Source organism: Medicago truncatula, chromosome 7 (assembly GCF_003473485.1).
Source record: "Medicago truncatula cultivar Jemalong A17 chromosome 7, MtrunA17r5.0-ANR, whole genome shotgun sequence".
In the NCBI taxonomy this organism is placed as follows: domain Eukaryota; kingdom Viridiplantae; phylum Streptophyta; class Magnoliopsida; order Fabales; family Fabaceae; genus Medicago; species Medicago truncatula.
The window spans coordinates 6,840,611-6,862,424 of NC_053048.1; the positions used below are offsets into that span (position 1 = coordinate 6,840,611).

At 34.3% G+C, this 21,814-nt stretch overlaps 1 protein-coding gene across 1 annotated transcript; it reads right to left on the bottom strand.

Annotated features, from left to right (window-relative positions):
* Positions 1-9,322: 9,322 nt before the first annotated feature.
* Positions 9,323-21,454, bottom strand: LOC25497685 (cell division cycle protein 27 homolog B). Its single transcript, XM_024771435.2, has 16 exons — positions 21,158-21,454; positions 19,483-19,555; positions 19,168-19,277; positions 18,560-18,606; positions 18,219-18,316; positions 16,867-17,171; positions 16,473-16,622; positions 15,461-15,674; positions 13,865-14,091; positions 13,640-13,705; positions 12,621-12,737; positions 11,536-11,612; positions 10,906-11,025; positions 10,296-10,515; positions 9,911-10,192; positions 9,323-9,714 (listed from the first exon to the last, which is right to left on the bottom strand). Exons 1-16 carry the CDS (start codon positions 21,260-21,262, stop codon positions 9,664-9,666), a joined length of 2,262 nt encoding a protein of 753 aa, XP_024627203.1. The 5' UTR covers positions 21,263-21,454; the 3' UTR covers positions 9,323-9,663.
* Positions 21,455-21,814: the final 360 nt, after the last annotated feature.

Consider the following 21,814-nt stretch of genomic DNA (forward strand, 5'->3'; position numbering starts at 1 on the left):
TTCATTTAGGATTTGAATGGCAGATATGTGGCAAAAAAAATATGTAACGGTTGAGATTTTATATTAAAAAACAATAAAAGGTTGCTGCCATATGAGAGAAGAAGGGAATATGATTTGTTTGTTATTATTATGTATTTTTATTAGACAAATATTTGTTTTTTAATTTAAAATCTCAACCGTTAGATATTTTTTTGCCACATGTCTTGCATCCAAACCCTAAATGAAGTAAAAAGAAGTTTAACCTAAATGGAGCATACCCGGACTAGTTTTCAACATGTTAGGGTTTTATTTTTGTTGTTTGTTCGGGTTTTATCGTTGTTGTTAATGTTGATGAAACTGATATTTATTTATTTTTAGAAAACTCATGTTTTTTTGTTTATGTTGTTATTGTGGTTGTGATTGATGATGATGATGTTATTGTTGTATTTGATGTTCAAGTAACACTTAGATACAAATGTGGTTCAGTTTTGTTGTGTTAAATGAAACCATCAACAAGACACAAATGCACGTTATAGTAATTGGGAACAGCAGACCCCACGTAAGATTTTTTTTAGCCAAAAACTCATTTATTTTATATGTTGACCACACTTTAAATTAATAGTTGACCACACAAACCCTTTCAATCCATTAAAGAGAAAATGTTACACTAATATTAAACTATAATACAATACCATTGGATGGAGTGTTTTCCAAAAACAAAAGCGAATGATCATGGTGACGGGAAGTTTTGCCTCCCAAAAAAACTCTAATACTAAAGGCTAGTAATTACAACCGACAACACACTATAATTATTATAAAAACTGACAAACTTATTTTATTTATCATCCTCTAATTACAACCAAACTAACTTTGAAGAATTCTTGAAGGTGGAATCTTTTTTTTTTTATTCTTTGAAATGAAAGAAGAGAAACCTCTTTATTTTTTGTCTCTGCGTTGTACTTGTGTTATCGAAGTTCCAAATTTTATTATACTTATGCACTCATGCTTGTATTAGAACCAACCAATTAATTAATGTAACCTTTTTTTTTAACAAGCTAGAAATAGAAGAAAAAAAAATTCAAAAAGGATCAACATTAAAATCTCAACAAGCTAATGAAGTCAAAAATACACTGACACTACAATTAGATCCATCCTTAAAAATTGTGAAAAATTACAACAACATATATTAGTTGGTTTCCGAGAGTGATGCCTAAATTGAATTGGTTGATGAGTAGTGGTTGTCTTCTAACACTGGTAAACACAATGGTTATAAAGTGCATGTTTACGTTGAATCTAAAATATAGAGCCAAGAAATGTTGATGAAGTGGTTGTTGATGCTACTTACGTGGCTCTTGAAGAAAATAATATTGTTCAGGATGTGGGAGTTCAAAAAAATGAGGTGGTTGAAGATAGCGATGCAGATTCTAAGGGGTTGAAGATAGTATTGAGCATAAGATGGACAATGTATGAAACAATAATTGTGAGGGGTTTAACTCAAGTATTCTGAAATACCGAGCGAAACTGACTATGACCTTATTAGAGGAGATAAGGTCCTACATAATGAGAATTATGGCATCAAACTGATTGAAGTTGGCAAACAAAATTGAACCTTTATGTCCAATGCAACAGTCTAAGCTGGAGAAGCTGAAGATTCAAATCAACAAATGGACAATATTGTTTGCTGGTGATGGGAGATTTCCAGTTTCAAATTCTTGGAATTCTCATGTAGATGTTGATATCATGTATAATACTTGTACATGTCGTATATGGCAGTTGACATGTACGTTTACCTTTCACTTGCATTATGTTAAACAATATAAAGTTGTTGCAAGCCATTTTTACTTTTGTTATTGTGGCTAATTTTTATACGGACCAACTGATATCCGTTTGAGTTTTCTTGTCATGTGGTTTATGTTAAAAAATATAAAGTTGTTGCAAGCCATTTTTTCTGGCTAATTTTTATACAGACCAGCTGACATGTTTTATAGCAACTATAGATTAATGCTATCAAAATGAAAAATTCTCAACTATGATATAGTAGACAATACTTCCAAGTTAAGTACTATATATGCTTGTTGTATTTAGATGAATGAGAGAAATCGTTGTTTACATAGATGCAAAGCTAACAGGTTTTTGCTGGACGTTGTTGTCAGCTCAACTATTTAGTTATATTTTTTTTACTAAAATGCTAACAGGTTATGTTATTTCACTAATGGCATATAACATCTAGCACACAAAAAGTTGATAGCTTAGTTTGTTGAAGAGTGAGTTAAACTAGTTACTTAGATGTTAGTTACAGAGAGGGACCATAAGCTATAAGTATAACATACATTTGTGAAATTTACATCATTCATATTCTAAGTTATGCACCTGACTAGAAGTTATAAGTATAATACACATTTTATTTTTTTTATTTTTGTAGGCATGCCACGTGAACATGCATGTTCAACCATTGCATGCGAGAAAAACCAGAAGATTATTGTCATGGGTGGCTCACATTGAGAGCATACAATGTGACATACAAATTTTATGTTAGACCTACTGAAGGTCAAGAATATTGGGAACCAACTGACTATATTAGACCGATTCCCGCATCAATCAGGAAGCGTCCAAGAAGGCCCAAAAAAGCAAGAAGAAAAGATGTACATGAAGAAGGAACATCTTCTAGAAGAACAAAAATTAAGAGGGCATGTCAAACCATGAATTGCTTAAGGTGTGGTCTTGAAGGTCACAACATGAATAGATATAGTGGTCAAGGTGTAGACGATATGCAATGCAACTTGGTTTTCATTTGTGAAAGGTGTGGTCTTGAAGGCCACTACATGTTTCAAGGTTGTAATAGTCAAGGTGTGGATCTTATGCCACTAAACTTGATCTCGACGCAACCTATGGAGAATGTACCTCATTGATATGGATGACACACATGACCTCTACCAACACAAGTTACACTGTAACACCCTGTTACCCAAAAATCAATTAAATAATAAATAAACATACATCAGAGTGATTAGTAAACGGGCATGTCACACTACAATTTCAAAATTTCTTAAATAGAATATAAAATCTATTTAATTAAACATCCTTCAAAATCATCATTTAACTTGCAGCGGAATATTTTCAACTTTAATTAACAACAACATCGAATATAAATAATCTCCAATAAATATCCATTGCATGGAAGCCTCATCAAGGAAATCCAAACATCACTAGAGCTACAACATCAATATTCAAAATTTGATACATAGGAAAGAAGTTAAGCAATAAAATCTCATCCCACGTATCAGAGCCCTAGACACTTTGAGCCACCACCTACTACTCAGGATCACCTGCAAGTTACCCATAGGAAGGACAACATTTTCAAGCAGAAGGGGTGAGATTCACAACAAAAATATAGATAAATAATTCATCAATTTGAATCTAGCACCCTACCATAATAATAATTCATCAACATATTTAAACATCATCATAATCAAAATCAAAAGGTAATGAACCAACACCATCGACTCATGCAACACTCCATCACTCCACTAAGACTCCTCTAACAACACTCATGCATGTGGTACCATAATCAGGGCCGAAGCCCTCACCGCTGTAGAATGGTTAAAGCATTCATTTTCAGGACATAAGTCCTCACCGCTATACACCGCTTTGAACAACTAGTGCTCCACCGCTTTGAACGACAAAGCGTTCCAGAGCCGAAGCTCTCCCGCTTTTATGCTTATGCAACTAACCCTCTTGTGTATATCTACATACAACTCAACCAATGCATATATATGTATATGACTTACCACTCCAAAATGCAACATCATGTATAACTTAATTAAATGAAAGCATACATTACAACCAACAACAACTCATTATAAACATTTCAGACATCCCAGAAAAATACACCATTTATAATAGTCATGCTTAAACACCAAGATAAACTAACAATCATCAAAACAGAACCAACAACTCAAAGTCTGGGCAACTCGCCTCGCGAGTACTTCTACTCGCTATGGCGAACTCAAGGAAAGGGTCACTCGCCACGGCGAGTTCAAGGCGAACTTGAGGCGAACAGAAAAAAGCTGCTCTCAGGAGTTTTGACATTTTTCTCACTAAATCTTCAATTCTAAGCTCCCTATTCATCTTTTTAATCTAAAACTTGCTCCAGTCCTCTCTAAAACCATCTAGGTACCTAAAACTATCCATTTTACAGCTTATAACAACACTTCAAAAATCATGATCTCCCAGGTGCTTGCTCGCCGTGGCGAGTGGTTCTGCTCGCGAGGCGAGCCATGAAGATTGCTCACTCACGAGGCGGGAAGGTCTACTCGCCTAGGCGAGCGATGAATATAAGACGACCAGAATCCAGAGTTTTACCCAAAATCCCAATTTTCTCAATTTCACTCCCCAAATTGGTTTACATATGTGATACTAAATGCTGTATGCACTCTGGCTCTATTTCTAACATCAAAACAGCACTCTCTGCACTCAAACCCACTAATTCAACATAAACCTAAGAATTCCCAATTTCTACCAACACCTGTTAAACTCAAAATCAGAATACAATATCTATACTAATGAAGCAAACCTCACCCTTACCTTAGAATTGCAGAAAGAAATGCACAGCAATTGATGAACTTGGCTCTACTTGCTCTTCTCTCCCTTTTCTCCCAAAACTGACAGTTTTCACATAAAACGTATTCTGACTCTTTCTTTCTTTCTTAACTCCCTTCTTAACTTCCCTTTATTTTAATTATTCCCCTTAATTCTAATAAATTCTAACATAACCCCCAAAACTCCAATTAATTCAAATTCTCGCTTATTCTAATTATTATTAAAATAAACTATATAATAAAATATAACACACCATAAAATCCACAAATATTATTTAAAATCATACAAAAGACTCTAAATAATCCATAAATAAATAAATATCGACTAGGGCATTACAACTCTCCCCAAATTATAGAATTTCGTCCTCGAAATCTTACCTCAAACAAACAACTCTGGATAAGAATCCCGCATCTTACTCTCCAGCTCCCAAGTCAAACTTTCACCAGTCGCTCCGTCCCAAACGACTCTCACAAGGGGTATTTCCTTGCCCCTCAACGTCTTCACTTTCCGATCATCAATCCTCACCGGTAAAGTCTCTACCGTAAGGTTGTCTCTAACTTGGACATCATCTCTCGGAATAACATGCGAAGGATCCACTACATACTTCTGAAGCTGCGACACATGAAACACATCATGCAAGTTCGAAAGATGTGGTGGCAAACCAACTCTATATGCCACTGTTCCAACCCTCTCTGAAATCTGATTCGAACCAATGAACTTTGGAGTCAACTTTCTCGACTTCAATGCACGTCCTACACCCGTCATAGGAGTAACCCTCAGAAACACATGATCACCCTCCTGAAACTCAAAGGCCTTTCTCCGCTTGTCATGGTAACTCTTCTGTCGACTCTGCGATGCTTTCATGTTTTCCCTTATCATCTTGACTTTCTCAGTAGTCTGATGAACCAAATCCAGACCCAACACAACACTCTCTCCTGATTCAAACCAGCATAAAGGAGTCCTGCACCTCCGACCATACAAAGCTTCGAACGGTGCCATACCAATACTCGAATGGTAACTGTTATTGTATGTGAACTCTATCAACGGTAGGTGACTATCCCAAGCCCCACCTTGCTCAAGCACACACACTCTCAACAAATCCTCCAATGATTGGATCGTCCTCTCCGACTGACCGTCTGTCTGAGGATGATAAGCCGAACTCAACCTCAACTTCGAACCTAAAGCATCTTGCAAACTCTTCCAAAATCTTGAAGTGAACCTCAGATCCCTATCCGACACAATACTCGACGGTACACCATGTAGCTTCACAATGTTATGAATATAAATCTCTGCTAACTGAGCTATCGGATAACTGATATTGATCGGAATAAAGTGTGCCGACTTCGTCAACCTGTCGACCACAACCCATATAGAATCATGCCCTCTCGGAGTGTTAGGTAAACTCGTCACAAAATCCATAGAAATACTATCCCACTTCCACTCCGGCACATCCAACGGTGTCAACAACCCTGCAGGCTTCTGATGTTCATACAAACATGCTCCCTCAAAATACCATTTGAGATTTCCAATCATTAGATAAATAAAAAAAAAAAATGATTGTCATCAACAATAGAGAATGGAGTATTCTGAGCTATTAACTCCAACAATGTCTGAAGATACCAATATGCGATGAAATGGAATAAACAAGATAAACTATCATTCTGCAACACAAATTCACAATGAAAACGCCTATTGTGTCTTTGAATTTCTTTGTTTGTTTCTATGCGTGGTTAGAAGAATTCAAACAATACATAGTTTGAAAGCGACGTTCCATCAAAAGAAGACAAAATTAGTCAAAGTCTCCCAGACTGTTAACGTGTCCATCAGAACTTGATCTCATCAGAGTCTTTAAGACTTGATGCAACTTCTGATCATAGCTTTGATTTTTTGTTGACCTTACTTCATATAATCTTGTAAGTCTTCAAAAGTTTTCTTAGCTTTTCTTGAGTACCAAAATGTTTTTCTTTGCGTTCGGAGCTTGATGTTTCAAAACCAATAACTTAACTTTGAAGTCATAATTTAATTATATCGTCCTGCACACTTGAATGCATATTAGAGTACCCAATTATTCTTTCATACATTGTTATCATAAAAAATTTAAAGACATTGTTCTATAACCCACTTTGATTCAACACCATGATCTTCTTCCATATCTAGGATTTTTTGAATCTCATCTATCTCTTTGTTCGATTAATATAAGTTTCCTACTAACTATGACCAAACAATTATATAAACGACGACTAAAGTTCGTGGCACCAAGATTTACCCTTTAGACATTCTACCTTTTTTCCTTAACTAAAGTAAGACTTGCATTCTAATAAGATGACTCGGAACTTAACTATCATACCTTAAAGATCCCTTATAAATTAAAGACTCTTAAAACAAAATTCATATGTTCGTTAAAGCAAGGTCGTTAATCTTATACCCTAGCCTAAAGATCATAGGGCCGTGACACCCAAGGTTGAAAAGCATTACAATGCTCGAAACATATGAAAATTAAATATACTTAGATCATAATAGAATAGAGAGAGAAATTGCATGTAAGAAACTTATAAGTTATTAGAGACGTAATTCATTGCCCTTTTTTTACTAAATTTATTGCCTTTTTTAAAACTAAATTATCTCCCTTTTAAAAAATAAATGTTTGTCCAATTTTAAAATGATTGCCGAGCTTATTAAGAAGGGACACTATGCTCAGTCAAAAAAGAAGACACTTTTTAAGTTTTATCACTGTTGATTGATCACACAAGCAAGACATGGAATCAGGACATCATGCAATAAGTATTTAGTTAAGACATAGTTTCCATAATTCTGAAAACTCCTCTGCTTGCTCAGGTATCTAGAGGATGACTTTTTATTTTTTTAATGACAAAGGGTTGTAATTAGCTGTTATATTATTTTTAATTCGGGTTTAAAGCTAGGGTCTCCAACTCAAAACAGTTGAGTTACCCACCATCCATATAAATAAATTAGTTTTTTAAGAGTGATTATCAGCTATGTGTTGATGAGTTTATCGACACCTCCCATGTTAGACGACCGGGGTATTGGTCGGATATATGACAATTTCAGGTTTCTCCCAAGATTAATTTTTTTTAGTGGCATGTGTCGTGGCTGCTTCCCGACAAGAGTACGCTTAAAAAGAAAGGAGTTCATTTCCCCATCAACTATGTTAGTTGCAATTCCAAGTACGAAGATCTTGCACATGTGATTTTTGAATTTTCTTTCTCCATCGAAGTGTGGCGTGCAATTGATCTATGTGATGAGATTAATAAAGAAATATTGGAAACCAATACAGCAGTTAAAGCCGTTTTCTTGTTATTGCAGCAGCTGAACCTGAATCATGCTAATCGAATGGTTGTCATTTTGGAGTATTTGGAAGCACAAGGTGAGGCAAGATGTTAATGAATTAAGTTCGCGGGTAGTGGAGATGACACATTGGTCGATGGAGGATTCGTTGGCAGCGAACACCACGACTAACATATGTCGTCTTGTTCATTCTAAACCTTAAACTTAGCGGATGCAACAGTAGCCATCAGTCCTCACGAAGCAAACAACAAGTATCGTGACAGTAGTGGCGGGGAACAATGTGGCAACATTGAATTCACCGCAAGTGCAATTGCAACGCCCACGATGAGGGAGGCTTAAATGCATCTTAGATGCCTCACTCTCCATCCAACAAAATACAACAAGCATGTGGGTGTGTTTGCGGGATGATGAAGGAGATTTCGTGCTTACAAAATCCATGTAGTTTTCTTCGATGTGTACAATAGATGCTTCAACAAAGATTAAGAGGATGCTAAAGAAGTAGGACATGTTAGATTAGCCTATATACTTTGTTTTGCATCTCACTTCACAAACTCTTGTGTTTTTTTTTTCCTTTCAGGAAACTAAACTAGTTCACCTAAGGTCTCAAGCCAACACAACGAATTTAGTCGAAGACACGCAAATGAGAGCGCTCATGTATTAATAGGGGTAGCCACATTTTCAACTAGCTACATTACTTATTTTGATGTACCAACATGTATAACTCTACTTATTAATGAAACTATAAGCATCTTTCCCAAAAGATTGGCTTGATTTCCAATAAGGTTGTCAAATTTGAGAATTTAAGTAAACTTGCTTAGGTATAATCGACTTATAAATCAAAATTTCAACTTAATTATAAAACAAAAATATACCAAATTATCCGACACCAACCCAATAACAAGTATACCAAAATTTCAACGTGCGTATTTATAAATGAAACAAAGTCAGTATAAAAATAGTCTCACATTGATCACTACTACACCCTTCAGCTTATACTTTCAAACTGATAAATATAAATAGTCTCACATTGATCACTACTACACCCTTCAGCTTATACTTTCAAACTGATAAATATGAATAGTCTCACATTGATCACTACTACACCCTTCAGCTTTTACTTTCAAACTGATAAATACAAATACCAAGTATTAGAGAGTCCCAGAAGATTATAAAAAAAATAGAAGGGAAGAGTAGCTATAAATGAAGTGTATAAGGGGAGGCTTTTAAAATTTTATAAACTTGGTTTGTACAAACGACTTTAAGGGAGGGATCCGTTCAAAAATTGTCCTAAAATAATTGTACAAATATCAAATCTCTTTTAAATATTGATTGAAGATTGTAGACAATTAACAACAGTTTATTATCGTTTTGCTATTGTTTTAATGAAGTTAAATGAGAGGGGGGAGAGAGATTTTTAAGGCATCATGGAGGTGGAAAATAATGAAAAAAAATCAGCTATTTAGCACTACTAATAATATTACACAGAAGTAAAACACTATTTATCTAATTTATGAACAAATAAATGAATTGATGAACTATTGATACATATACTTTTCCTCACAGGTATGAGAGCTTCTAGTTACCTCTGTTGCAATCATGTCCTCTTATTAAGTATATACGATTCTCCGACAAAACTCAGACCCACCAACTAGATGGACCCATTTTTTACAGCTTCTATGCACAATGCCGAAAGCACAAGCACAGCCAAATCCTTGTAGTAAAGGATTTGTATGCAGATAAACTGTACCAAGTTGTCAGTTCTTCACTTCACATGTAGAGCTACAAGTTGTCGTCCATCTCATCCGGTACATGTAATTTCTCTATGGCAGCCTGTTAAAAATGAAAGTAGATAAGTCGAATAAAAAGTGACAATAGCCACTTCACAACACGGTATTCAACAGTATATGGACATAGTAAATAACTCGACTTACACTTCTGCACAACCAATCAGACGGAATAAAGATTTAGATAAGTAAATGTAATTGTGAACATTATTGACCAGTTTAGATAAAAACGACTGCATCACCTTAATAGCAGCAGCATCTGTTGCAGAAGGTTTCAAATCCAAAGCAATACCATAATGAAGCATTGCTCTCTCATGCATGTTACGCCTTTTATAGATCCTTCCCATCAAAGCGTAGACACTAATTTCGCGGGGAGCATACTCTTTAAGCTCCTCTAGGACTTCCAAAGCCTCATCGAATTTTTCCAAGCTCATTAGTATATTGGCCTTCTGATACATTGGAACAGGATTTTTCTTATCTGCCAAAATAGCCTTCTCCATTACCACCAGTGCTTCCTCGCTTCTCTGTCAAATTATGGAAGATAGCACCAGTTTAGAATACAAAACGAAAGCAGAAGAAATGTAATTCTTATTTGCAGTATTACAATCAGTGCAGCAAGAGATCAACCTTTAAAGCGTGCAAAGCAGTACCAAGGTATGACAATATAACAGATGACTGTGGATTAATTTGGAAAGCCATTTGAAAATGGTGTTCGGAGAACTCAAACTTCTCTTGGCGAAGATACACCATTCCAAGTCCATACCAAGCATTGTAATGCCTTTCATCAACCCTGAGTGCACTCTGGTAGCATTTGATTCCATTTTCAAAATCTTCTAGAGCAACATACCTGTGAGGGGCAACAAATTAAAAGGTCTTACAAAATTTTGCTGATAAATCAAAGATGAGAATTGAGAAAACAAGAAAGGAAAATACAAAGAATGCAAAAACTGTAATCAGTGTTTATTCCCTTTCTCAAATACAACCAGAGCCTAAAAAACAACCATGAATAATGGTTTATGGAGGCACTTCCCCTCTAAAATTTAACCAAGTCCTACATCCTTCTATGTCTCTTTCCCAGTTTTAAACTGCAAATTATCCTCTAAAATAAAACCTCTATCTGAGTGATTTACAATTAATTTTCCCCTCGAAAATCTAAACAAGTAGTAAAGTAGGATACTAGTAGTACTGGACACCAATTCTCATGAATTATAACATTTTGGTAAGATGATGTTCATACTCATGTCCACAAAGGGTGTGCGCATATGCAAATCTGGGATTTAGTTGCACGGCTCGTTGAAAATTCTTTAGTGCAGTTTCATGATCTTTCTGCAGGCTGTAGCAATTGCCCATCGCGCACCTGCCAGAGCATTCAACAATAATGATAAACCAGGATAAATTGTAATAAATAGAATAGAACACCCAAGTACAGGAGAACTTCTAAAAAAAACTAAAACGAGTTTCAACTGAGCTCTAATTTTCCAAAATGCTTTGAAAGCAGATAGCTCAGATATGACAAAATACTAAAATTTACAAAAGGGCAACCAAAGACCTTAAAAACTAATAATTAAATAAATAGATAGAAGTAGGTAATAGGTCTATTAATGTATCACATATAACTGGTATGTGATATCAGCCTGAAAACAAATGCATTAATTTGCAGACGTACAGAAATTTTGGCTCACAGCACAAGCACTCATGGATATGCACGCACGCGCACACACACACACAAAGAGATGTAATTTTAGGCATTCAGGAAAAGTCATGAATAATAATGAGTGAAATTAACTTTATGGGTAAAAAGTTTATATCTTGGAATCCAAAATTCAGCTTAATGAATAATCACAAAAAAAGTTTCATAGAAGCCTACCATGATTGAGGAGCTAAGCGATCAGTTTGTATCAGTTCCTGAGCCAGGTAACTTAACTTCATATCTTCCTTTAGATGCTACACCAAAGATAAACGAGTCTTTGGTCAAGCAGTAAGATGGCAGGAAAGCATTTAAAGTTTAAGCATAAAACGAAGCAGGGAGCTAAACAAATGCCACAACGAAGTATAGCTATAGAAGATTATTGCCACACATTAATCTTACAAAAATATTATGTAGACTACTTTCAGCAAATCATTTTTTATATTTAAGAATATCTTTCGTATCTAGAGGCTTTAATAGCCACATCAACCATATATCCTAAAGGCTTTATAATATAGTGAGTGATTATTGATGGAATTCTAAGTCCTAAATTGTTGCAAATATATCTATCGAGTGCATGTCTCATAATGAGTTACAATGTATCCGATTTTTTTCCTTCAAGAAAAAAATTTAAGTTTTGGGGTATGACAACAACTCCTTGAGTAAAGGAGAACTTTCCCTAGCTTAAGCTTTCACTGTCATAAATATATGCATGAACCACTAGATCAATCATAAGTCCTAAAGGCTCCAGAGAAAAACACATCACTTGCGTTATTCATTTTTTATGTTAAAGAATATCTTCTGTGGTCTTTTAGGAATGGTTTTCACATTTCATCACAATTCATGATTTGTTTCCTTGTTCATTTAGGATTATTAGCCTAAATAGGGGTTAGTCATTTACACATCAACAAGAACAACAATCCCCTCAAAACAAAACACAAACAAGAACAGCCATTCCTTAATAGTATCTCTTATAGTTTTTATAGGTCTACCTCTGCCTCTAGTGATCTGACTATCATTCATCTGATCTACTCTCCTTACTACAGTATCTACAAGTCTTCTCTCTACATGCCCAAACCACCTAAGCCTAGTTTCCACCAACATCTATCAAAATTACATTCTATTATACAAACATTGTTCTCACTCTTCCTCTTTCTGTAAGTACGTGCAAGTTAAACAGTTAAGGAAAAAAATAGGTATTAGTGTTTTAAACTTGCACTCTCTAAAAATAACACTAAAGCTGAAAAAATATAATATAAACTCACATAAAGGACTGTTGAGTATACATCCATTCCTTCCAAATTATAAGGTGTCATCTGACGAGCAAGACCAAAAGCCCGATCAGCTTCTAAATAATCAAATTCATAGTACATTTTTCCCACCTGCTTAAAACACCCAAGTATCATAACAGATTGTTAGTGATATGCACCTGTAAGAATCTCTACTCTAGCACACAGACCATATAAAATCATATCATATTATATAAAAATATTATATTTAGCTAATAGCTTAAGATTTTGGAATAGTTAGTTCATGACATGTAATATATGCCTCTATGGGCTATGGCTAAATGGTCTAGAGTACAATCCTTACCATTCTTATTTTTCTGATAAAAAAGTTGAATTTAAGCATTAGTCAAGTGAGACAACACATTGCATGCACATAATGTTGGACAACTGGACCAGACTACGAGCATGAAAATATTGGACAACTGGACCAGACTAAACTTCCCTCGAATGGAGCTGGATCCATCTAGGAAGAGCTAATTTTCAACTCATTAGAGTTGGGGTGCATTCATCACTTTGACCTGTTGGGTTTATTACAAATTTGCAAAGATTGGTGAGTTCATGTTTTCTGGTCAGTGACTTCGTTCCGGTTGGGAGCTACGAGGTTGAGACTAATACAACTTTGTTCACCTCCTTTGCAGAGGGGTTCACATTCGGATGTTAGATGCATCTGTGGAGTCCAGTGCTACAACTGTGAGGTTAATGTTTAATACACTACAAAGACTTATCATTTAGCTGTTGCATTTTGGGTTTTCTAAAAATCAAAGAATCACTCAATTTAGCCATTATGTTGTAGACTCTTTTAACCATTCACAAACGTACAATTCTATGCGAGTCTACTTGAGTTCACACACAAATTTGTAAGCAAACTTACTCGATTTTCATACTTAGGTCCTAAACTTGTATGATTCTAGGAGTTAAGTGAGAGTTTTGACAACCACGCATAGCAAGAATTCCTATAAAAGACCAGCGAATGCTTGTTAGACAACCAATATTACCTGGGAAAGAACCCAGCCAGTGTTGTAATGCTTATGTGGAAGTTTCTGATAAGTTTCCAGTGCATCCTGTACCAACAATGAAATCATAAACTGGATGCAATCAACAACAAAGTATTTAGTTATTTCATTTTACCCTTTTCATATCCATGATTAAAAAAAATAGTAAATTGTACATGAGTATAAATCATAAACATCTTTTCAACAGAAGCAATAATTAATTAATACCTGGCACCTATACAAGCAGGCAAGTCTAAAAGCTTCACCAAGAACTCTTAGAAGGGTCAGTATTTCAGAAGCACCAGTGATGACTTTTGAACTACTTAATACTTGTCCACCAACTGGAATATTCGCTGCTTCCTGTTCATAAGATTTAGCTTCCATGGTAGACGAGGAAGTCGAAGTTGTTGATGTAATATTTAAAAGAGAATCATCTAGAATGTCATTATGATTTCCTGAAGATAACGGAATGAGGACTCATTAAGTATTCGCAAATAGCTGCTGGAAATATTTTGTATTAGAATATTAGAATTAATACTATGTTAGGATCCTTAATAAGTTAATAGAGATTGCACTATTAGTAAGACATCGGTACTTTATTTAGATAATCAGAATACATGGTACAAGGTTAGAACTAATACTATGTTAAGTATCAAAGTGGTGTTGTCCTCATTAAGACTGGTGGCGAGTATATCTTAGGCTTTGGGCTTGGGCAAAGGGAATTCCGAATTCCTCTGAGGAGCACTGCTCTAGGGTTACAGGAGAGATCCTCTTGTATTGTAATATATTTTCTCTCGTTTTCCAATCAATAACACATTTTCTTCTTTTTAATTCAGTTTCCTATCAAATGGGTGTTTAGAACAGCGGTGTTATCAATCATGAATCGCAAAACGTAGCAGCCGAACCCCACAAACGTTGTAGGGAGATGGTGGATAACTGGATCCCAGCTATTTCGAAATTTTTATACAGTTTATATAATTTATTTTTACTATATACATATAAAATCACCAACGACCTATGACTGACCAGTGAAAGGTTGAAATATGACAGCGTGAGACAGAATGAGAAGAGAAGACCAATGCTGTTATGATGTTAATAAATTGCATAATTCCTAAAATACACCAATCAAAAGCCGTCACGTTTAAATTATTTGGATTTCTCTTATGAGGTGCAGCACTATAGTGGTCCAGACATGCATTTGGATGCTGCACTGAACTGCTTCACTCTGCTCTGCTACTGCAAGTTCTAGGCTAGGGGCTGCTCTGCTGCACTACAGTGGTTGACAACGCTGTAGAATACAACTTTTGAATATTAACGATATGCTTTTAATTTCGGGCAAACTTTTATTTTTAAGCAGCTATTGCCTATTTGTGTAGAAGTATAAATCATTCATTTTCTCCCTATTAATTATTTTACACAATAGCGGTCATATGAATTCCCCACTTGGTAGAGGCTATACAAAAATTTCGTTGTAAATCCACATTAAGACTGGTAGTTTTCCTTGGCCTTGCATGGAGTGTGTCTCCCCAAATCTGAATTTTTACTATATAAAAAATAAAATCAAGATAGAAGTCATCCTAATACAACATTTTTGGGGAAGACTACTCTATGCCGCTATTCAGGATTGATAATTATGGTTTTATAATCTTTTTTTTCAAAATGCGGCAACATAGAGTATTAGATAAAACAGATACAATTTCAGCAGAGGGATGCATCTTAAAACATATATGAAGGACAACATTCCTCAAAACTATAGTCTTTATGAAGTTTAACATCCCTCAAAGACAATAATATTAAACAGTGTTATAAATAAAGATTCATCACCTTCGTCTATGTTTTCATTGGCCCATGGTTGTCCCTTGCGAACTGTCACAGAACGAAATGCCCTTGAGCTAGGTTTTGACCCACCAAGATGCTTAGAAGAGTAATTAGTTCCATTTCCAGAGACAGCTGTTGTATTAGGATTTGCATTTACACTTGCATCGCCTGAGAGTCTCGAACTACGTCGAGGAGAATCAGAAAATAACCTTCCAGAAATCTGAAAGAAAACAAAAAAATCACAAGGAACATTAAAACCGAGAGATCTGAGATGTTGAGGAGATGCAGAAAATTTAGGAGCTAAACTATGTGTGTAACCGTACATATGTTTTCATCTAATAGCTTAAGTTTTTCATATGATCAGAGCCTCAAAATGCGAGTAGTCCCGTTCTTTCCAAATAGTAGTTAAATTTCAATACAAGGTTAGGTGGGTCTGTACATTATTGACACTTCAAGTCCAAAGGGATGCAGCATAGGAGGTGTGTTAGATGTAAAATTGTTTACTTTCTTTCAGCAAATAGCTTTGGCATTTGGGGCTATATTGGTTCATGACAATGCATATGTTTGGTTTTCGTTATTTCACATTTGCAAAAGGAAAGCAAGAGCTTTTTGGCCAAAAATTTTCTTGATCAATTTCAGCATAAGAATTTTTCTAAAAGCAAAAAAAAAAAAAAAAAAAAAACTACAAAATTGGTAACATGAAATCAAAAGGTAAATAAAGATGCCCAGTAATAAAACTCATGTTGTCAATCAATACCAACACTGACTCCCGAGAGAAAAGTAAGAGTCCAAGACTGTCACGGTACGCAGATTAAGTCACTAAATCAAATCAACCTATATACCACAACAAACAAGCCTTGTTCCACTAAGTGGAGCATTATACAAAGCTACTGGACTCTTTAAAATCCGAATTTCAAATTAGTGTCTATAGACAGGAAAAGCTAGAAACGGAAGTAAGTTTATTTAGTGATGCAATGGAAGCAGACAACAATAGATTTATAGCCAACAGTTTCCCAACCTTTCTTAACTTTCCTTCATCCACAAACTTTCTTCGAGCTTGAATAGTAGAGTTCACTGTTGATCTTGGAGAATTCTCAGCACTTTGTGTGCTCATATTTGAGCCATTTGGCTGCACATTCCTACACAAAGGTGGAGCAACACCTGATAACTGCAGAAGATTTGAAAAAAATATATCAACCATGTGAAAGAAAACTGGATCAAGCCCATGTTCAATAGAGCTGTATAATATTTATGAAATAATAAAACACTTCTTACAAATAGTTCTGAATTTAACTGACCATGTTCAAAATCAGAAAAACTGTGATTAATAAGTAGTTTAGCTTATTCACAATTTTTTAACAAAAAGTAACATATACAAAAAAATCTAAAACAAGATACAGTTAGCGAATTACTTGTGTCATCGTTGGAGCTGGCGTATTATAAAATGATATGTTAGAAAGACCACTATTAATAGGTTGACCCGAAGTTCCTCCCAATACAGGTGCTCCATGATGATTTCCAGAAATATCTTTTAGGCCTTGCATGAGTTTCGATTGCCTTGGACTCGCATCTTCAGACACACAGTGTCTAGTGTCAACTAAATTACAATCCTCAGTTGATGAATGCAACTTTGGAGAGGTTGAGAAATTTAGGTATTGCTTTTGTATGCAAAGAGCAGCTGCTTCACCAAAAAATGCAACTGCTTCTTCAGCAGAACCTAAATATTCAGAAAACAGTAAGCTGTTAATGATGATTATAAAGAGCAGCTTATGACAACTTTTAAGTCATGAAAAATCAAAGCATCTGATACATGCTACAAACTAAACACTTTCAGACTAACAAAACAAAGCTAGAAGTACACCAAATAATTGGCCTCAAAAAAAGCACAAGCAGGTGCATTTACTGAGAAAAATTAACAAGGAAAACTATATAATTGTTAAATATGCATTAATGTTCACATAGTTATATGTATGCATGTAACCATGCTCCTACTTATGTAAGCATTCTGATATGTAAAGATGCACAAAATGATGATAGCACCAACATTTGAACAGAAACACTATACTATCTTTCAAATTAAGAATATCACTTAAGCACACTACCACATCAACTCAAATTTCAATAGCTAAAAAATGAGAAAAAAAATCCAAAATTAATCAAGAACAGATTAAGATGCCTTGTAATTTTTTCTTTTGACAATATTGCAAAATTAATCAAATTTCATATATATAGACACACACATTGTTATCGATAACTTTTTTTTTTTAAGCTAACCTAGCCAACCGAAATTGGCACCGAGGAGAATCAAACCTGGGACCTTGAGCAGGAAAAGCATACTCCAAAGACCCAAGCCAACACCACCAGGCCAACCCAAGTGGGTTAAAGGGATTTAACTATTTTTTTAATCAACAATTTAAGTAATATTATGAAAATGATAAAATAGTAAATAAAAAACTTGAAATGAAAGGTAAAAATTGGAAAGAGCTCAAATCCATGTACTATACATACATATATATATATGAAGCCATTCAATAATGTGAATATATGAAAACTATAAATTCTCTTAGCATAAATTTTTCAACATGTCCTTTTTGTTTAAAGCTGCTTATCTAATCAAAACCTAAAGCACTCAATAAAATATGAACCACAACTTTATAGCCTTAGTTGCTCCAAAAACTAAAAACTAGGTTGTCTCCAATCAGTCCATACTTCATCAAATATGCCCAGTGAGCACCAGAAATCAGGTAAATATCATCATACATACCTAATATGCACAACTCTTCATATGCAGCCCACATTAGAGGATCCATTGACAGTGCCATCTTAAAATGATGGACGGCATTTTTCTTTCTGTCGGTGTATCTGAAAAGGAGAATATCAATCAAAGAGAATTTTAAAGGATGAACATGTGTCTCACTCACACGCACATGACATACACCACCCAATATATTTTAAGAATGTAACTTTTACCCATTCAATTGTTAAACTATAAGCATCTACCATGATAATATTTCATGTAAAATTTTAAATATCAATAAGAATATAATAAAAAAATCATATTTTCAACATGTGTTTTGACAATTGATGGTAAGACTAATAAGCAACCTGTAAATGAGCCCTAATAGATAATGACCAGCTGAACCATTTGGAACCTACACGTTAAGAGACAACAAAAAATAGTCATTCAACTTCTCCTAGTGCATACAACGACAAATTATAGCTTTAATAAAAAACAATTTAAAACAGAGCAACATATAGAACCAATGTCATATGTTATTCTTAGAATTTTGGGTTGAGCCTAACTCAATCTTACAAAACCAACTTGTAAGGTGAGAATTGCAGTCACTTATAAACCCATGTTCAAGCCATATCTCATCGAACTCTTAACAGTTATTAACAGCTAATAGCTGATAAGACTTGGAATGAAACAAAAAGATGAAAGATGAATTCTTTTACAAATTTGAGAAATGATATTTATACAACCACTTTTTGACAACTTTTAGAACAACCCTCTCTCTCATACTCACGTCACATGTGTTTTTATTCGCTCTCTTCTTTCTCTCTCTACTGTTTTTATCCAAGAGAAGAGAGGAAAAGTGCTTGTCACAAAAGTTGTCTAAAATTGATTGTACAAATATCATTCCTCTACAGATTTCACTAATAGTTCGGAAAATAATTATTAATTTGAAAAATATTACAAATTATGCTTGTACCTCAGCACTAGGCTCATTAGCAGGACATAATGTTGCCTCAGCTTCGTTAAGAAGATTCATCTGAAAGCATGATATTGCAAACAAGTACCGAGATTGAGCCATTTGTGTTCCTTCAATCAATAATAAGGACAAAATGAATAACTAAAGACATACAATAGAAGCACTACTACGAGATAATGACAAACCAAAGGGAAAATGATTATCTACTAAAAGGAAATTCAGGAAACAGAACATGAATAGTAATATTTAAAAACAAACAGAAGTAGGAATGTGACTCTAAAACTGGTTGACACAAAAATATGGAAAGCGGCATACCCTTTAAAATATGGTATGCAGAATGCGCTTGATTACTCTGCAAGTAACAGCCAGCCAACAATTGGAGATTTGTCTGCATAGCATACAAGAAATATAATTATAAACAATACCACCAAGAGAGTAAGGATAGTTATCAGCAAGTGACACTGAATATACAGTTAAAGAAAGGATCACCGGTGAACAAGAAGTAACAGTTGAAAAAGTTCCACATTAAAAAAAAAAAACGGAATCGGCGCGTATATGACGTGCCAATAATGACAAAGATGAGAAATACACATCAACCCATAAAGAATTTAATATGTTACCAAAACAAAAGAATTTAATACATAAGCACTATAAACAAACACTCTTACGCTGACAACTAATTATATTTCACTAATTCTCCATGTTATAACATCACTTATTAAAACAAGTTTATAATTGCCCTGGATTCTCCACTTATTCACCTTAAGGGGTGAATTTCTAGCCACTATGCTACTTGAACAAAAGAAAGAAAAAAAACGTTTATAATGCACTCTAAGGGCAAAAGCTAAAGCACTGACATGTATAAAACATTACAATAAGTCAATAACAGAGTTTAACTACACAATGGCTTTTTTCTATTCAATTATAATTTCTTCTTCAAATATGTACAAAGTAGTTGGTTCTGCATGGACTCTTCAAAATGGTAGAACCAAATATCCCCAATTCCTAAAGCTAAAAACTTTACAATTTGCAGATACAGTTTCATTTGTAGACAGTGAAATAACCAGCCAAATCATGCCAAAATATCTAGAACTGGCTGAACATAGTAAATAAACTCTTCACACAAACAACTTTAAACCTTAAACAACAACAACAATCAAGTCTTCCCTCAAAATAAAAACAACAACCAAGTTTTATCCCACTACGTGGGGTTGGTCACATGGATCAAACGGAGCCAAGAAAAAAAGCTCAGGTGGGCCACTAAAATAAACTACAATATATAAACACTAAATTTAAGTTGTAATCAACATCAATCACAAAGTTGACGTGCCGGAGTTTGACTAAAAAGCTTGGGAGAGTACTTTAAATAAATGAATTACATATTTTACAAATGCTATAAATTACGAAACTGTTTTTTTTATAGTACAACTATTAATTAGGGGAATTTATTAGTTGACAAGATTATATAAAGAAGGTTTAGAAACCCCTACAAATTAGAAGGTTTGTAAACCTTCACTAACCAACCAAATATACGTGTGACAAAAATCTTGCACACCACTTTGTTGGGGCTTGGATGGAACCGCCAAAAACTAAAACCGCTGCAAAATTGTTTAAACTCTCGCAAAATGGACCTATAGTTTTAACTTTTTAAGTTTTCAGCGTTGATCTCTAGGTACTCTCATTAATACATAATCTGTCTTCTCTCGGCATGCCCAAACCACCTAAACCTATTTTTCACCTGCCTTTTCTACTATAGGTGCTACCCTAACTTTCAAACCTTGGAAAATGATTTTCTTTTTCATAATATTTCAATTGAGTAATTTCACAAAACTCCAATGAAGACCACTTAACAAACTGAAATCTAAGTTTTATTACATATAAAAAATAAATAAACTTGTAGTAAAAAATAAACCAAAACAAACTTGAATTAATAATTTTTTCAGATTAAAGTATGATCTAAGAAAGCAATGAAAAATTGGATTTTTAGAACCTCGGAGGGGAATTGGGCGCAGAGACGGTGGGAGAGGAAGATGGCGTTGGAGTGAAGGAAATGGCGAAGACTGTTTTGAACAGAATCAACAAGTATTGCTTCCATGGATGCTGTTGTTGTTTTCACTGCTTCTTCTTCGATTGATTCGACGATTTTGGGATATGAGAGGGATTTTGAATCTTCGATTTTGATTTTGATTTGATTCAAAAATGGAATGAAAATGGTTGTTGTAGCATGTGATGTGTTTCTCAAATTTCAAATTAGATCACGTGATTTCGGAATTCAATCATCTCAATTGTTCCGTTGGCACCAGGTAGACATATAAAATAAATAAAAATATCAACCAACAAATACTATAAATCTTTTAAAAAATAAATACAATATTTGAGTAAAAAAATGCAACATAATATTTTAGTTAAAAAAATTATAGAAGAAATAATGTCCAGTTTAATGAACATATAATATTAAAAAAATATAGCAAATTTTAAAAAATAGAATATAATAATATTAAAAAATAATGTATTTTTTTTAAGAAAAAAATAATATATTCTAATAAGCTTAAATTATCGAAAAGATTAACAAATTTATAATTTAAATCAAAGTACAAAATATAATATAATAATATTAGTAATAAATAATTTTATTCATATTTATTTA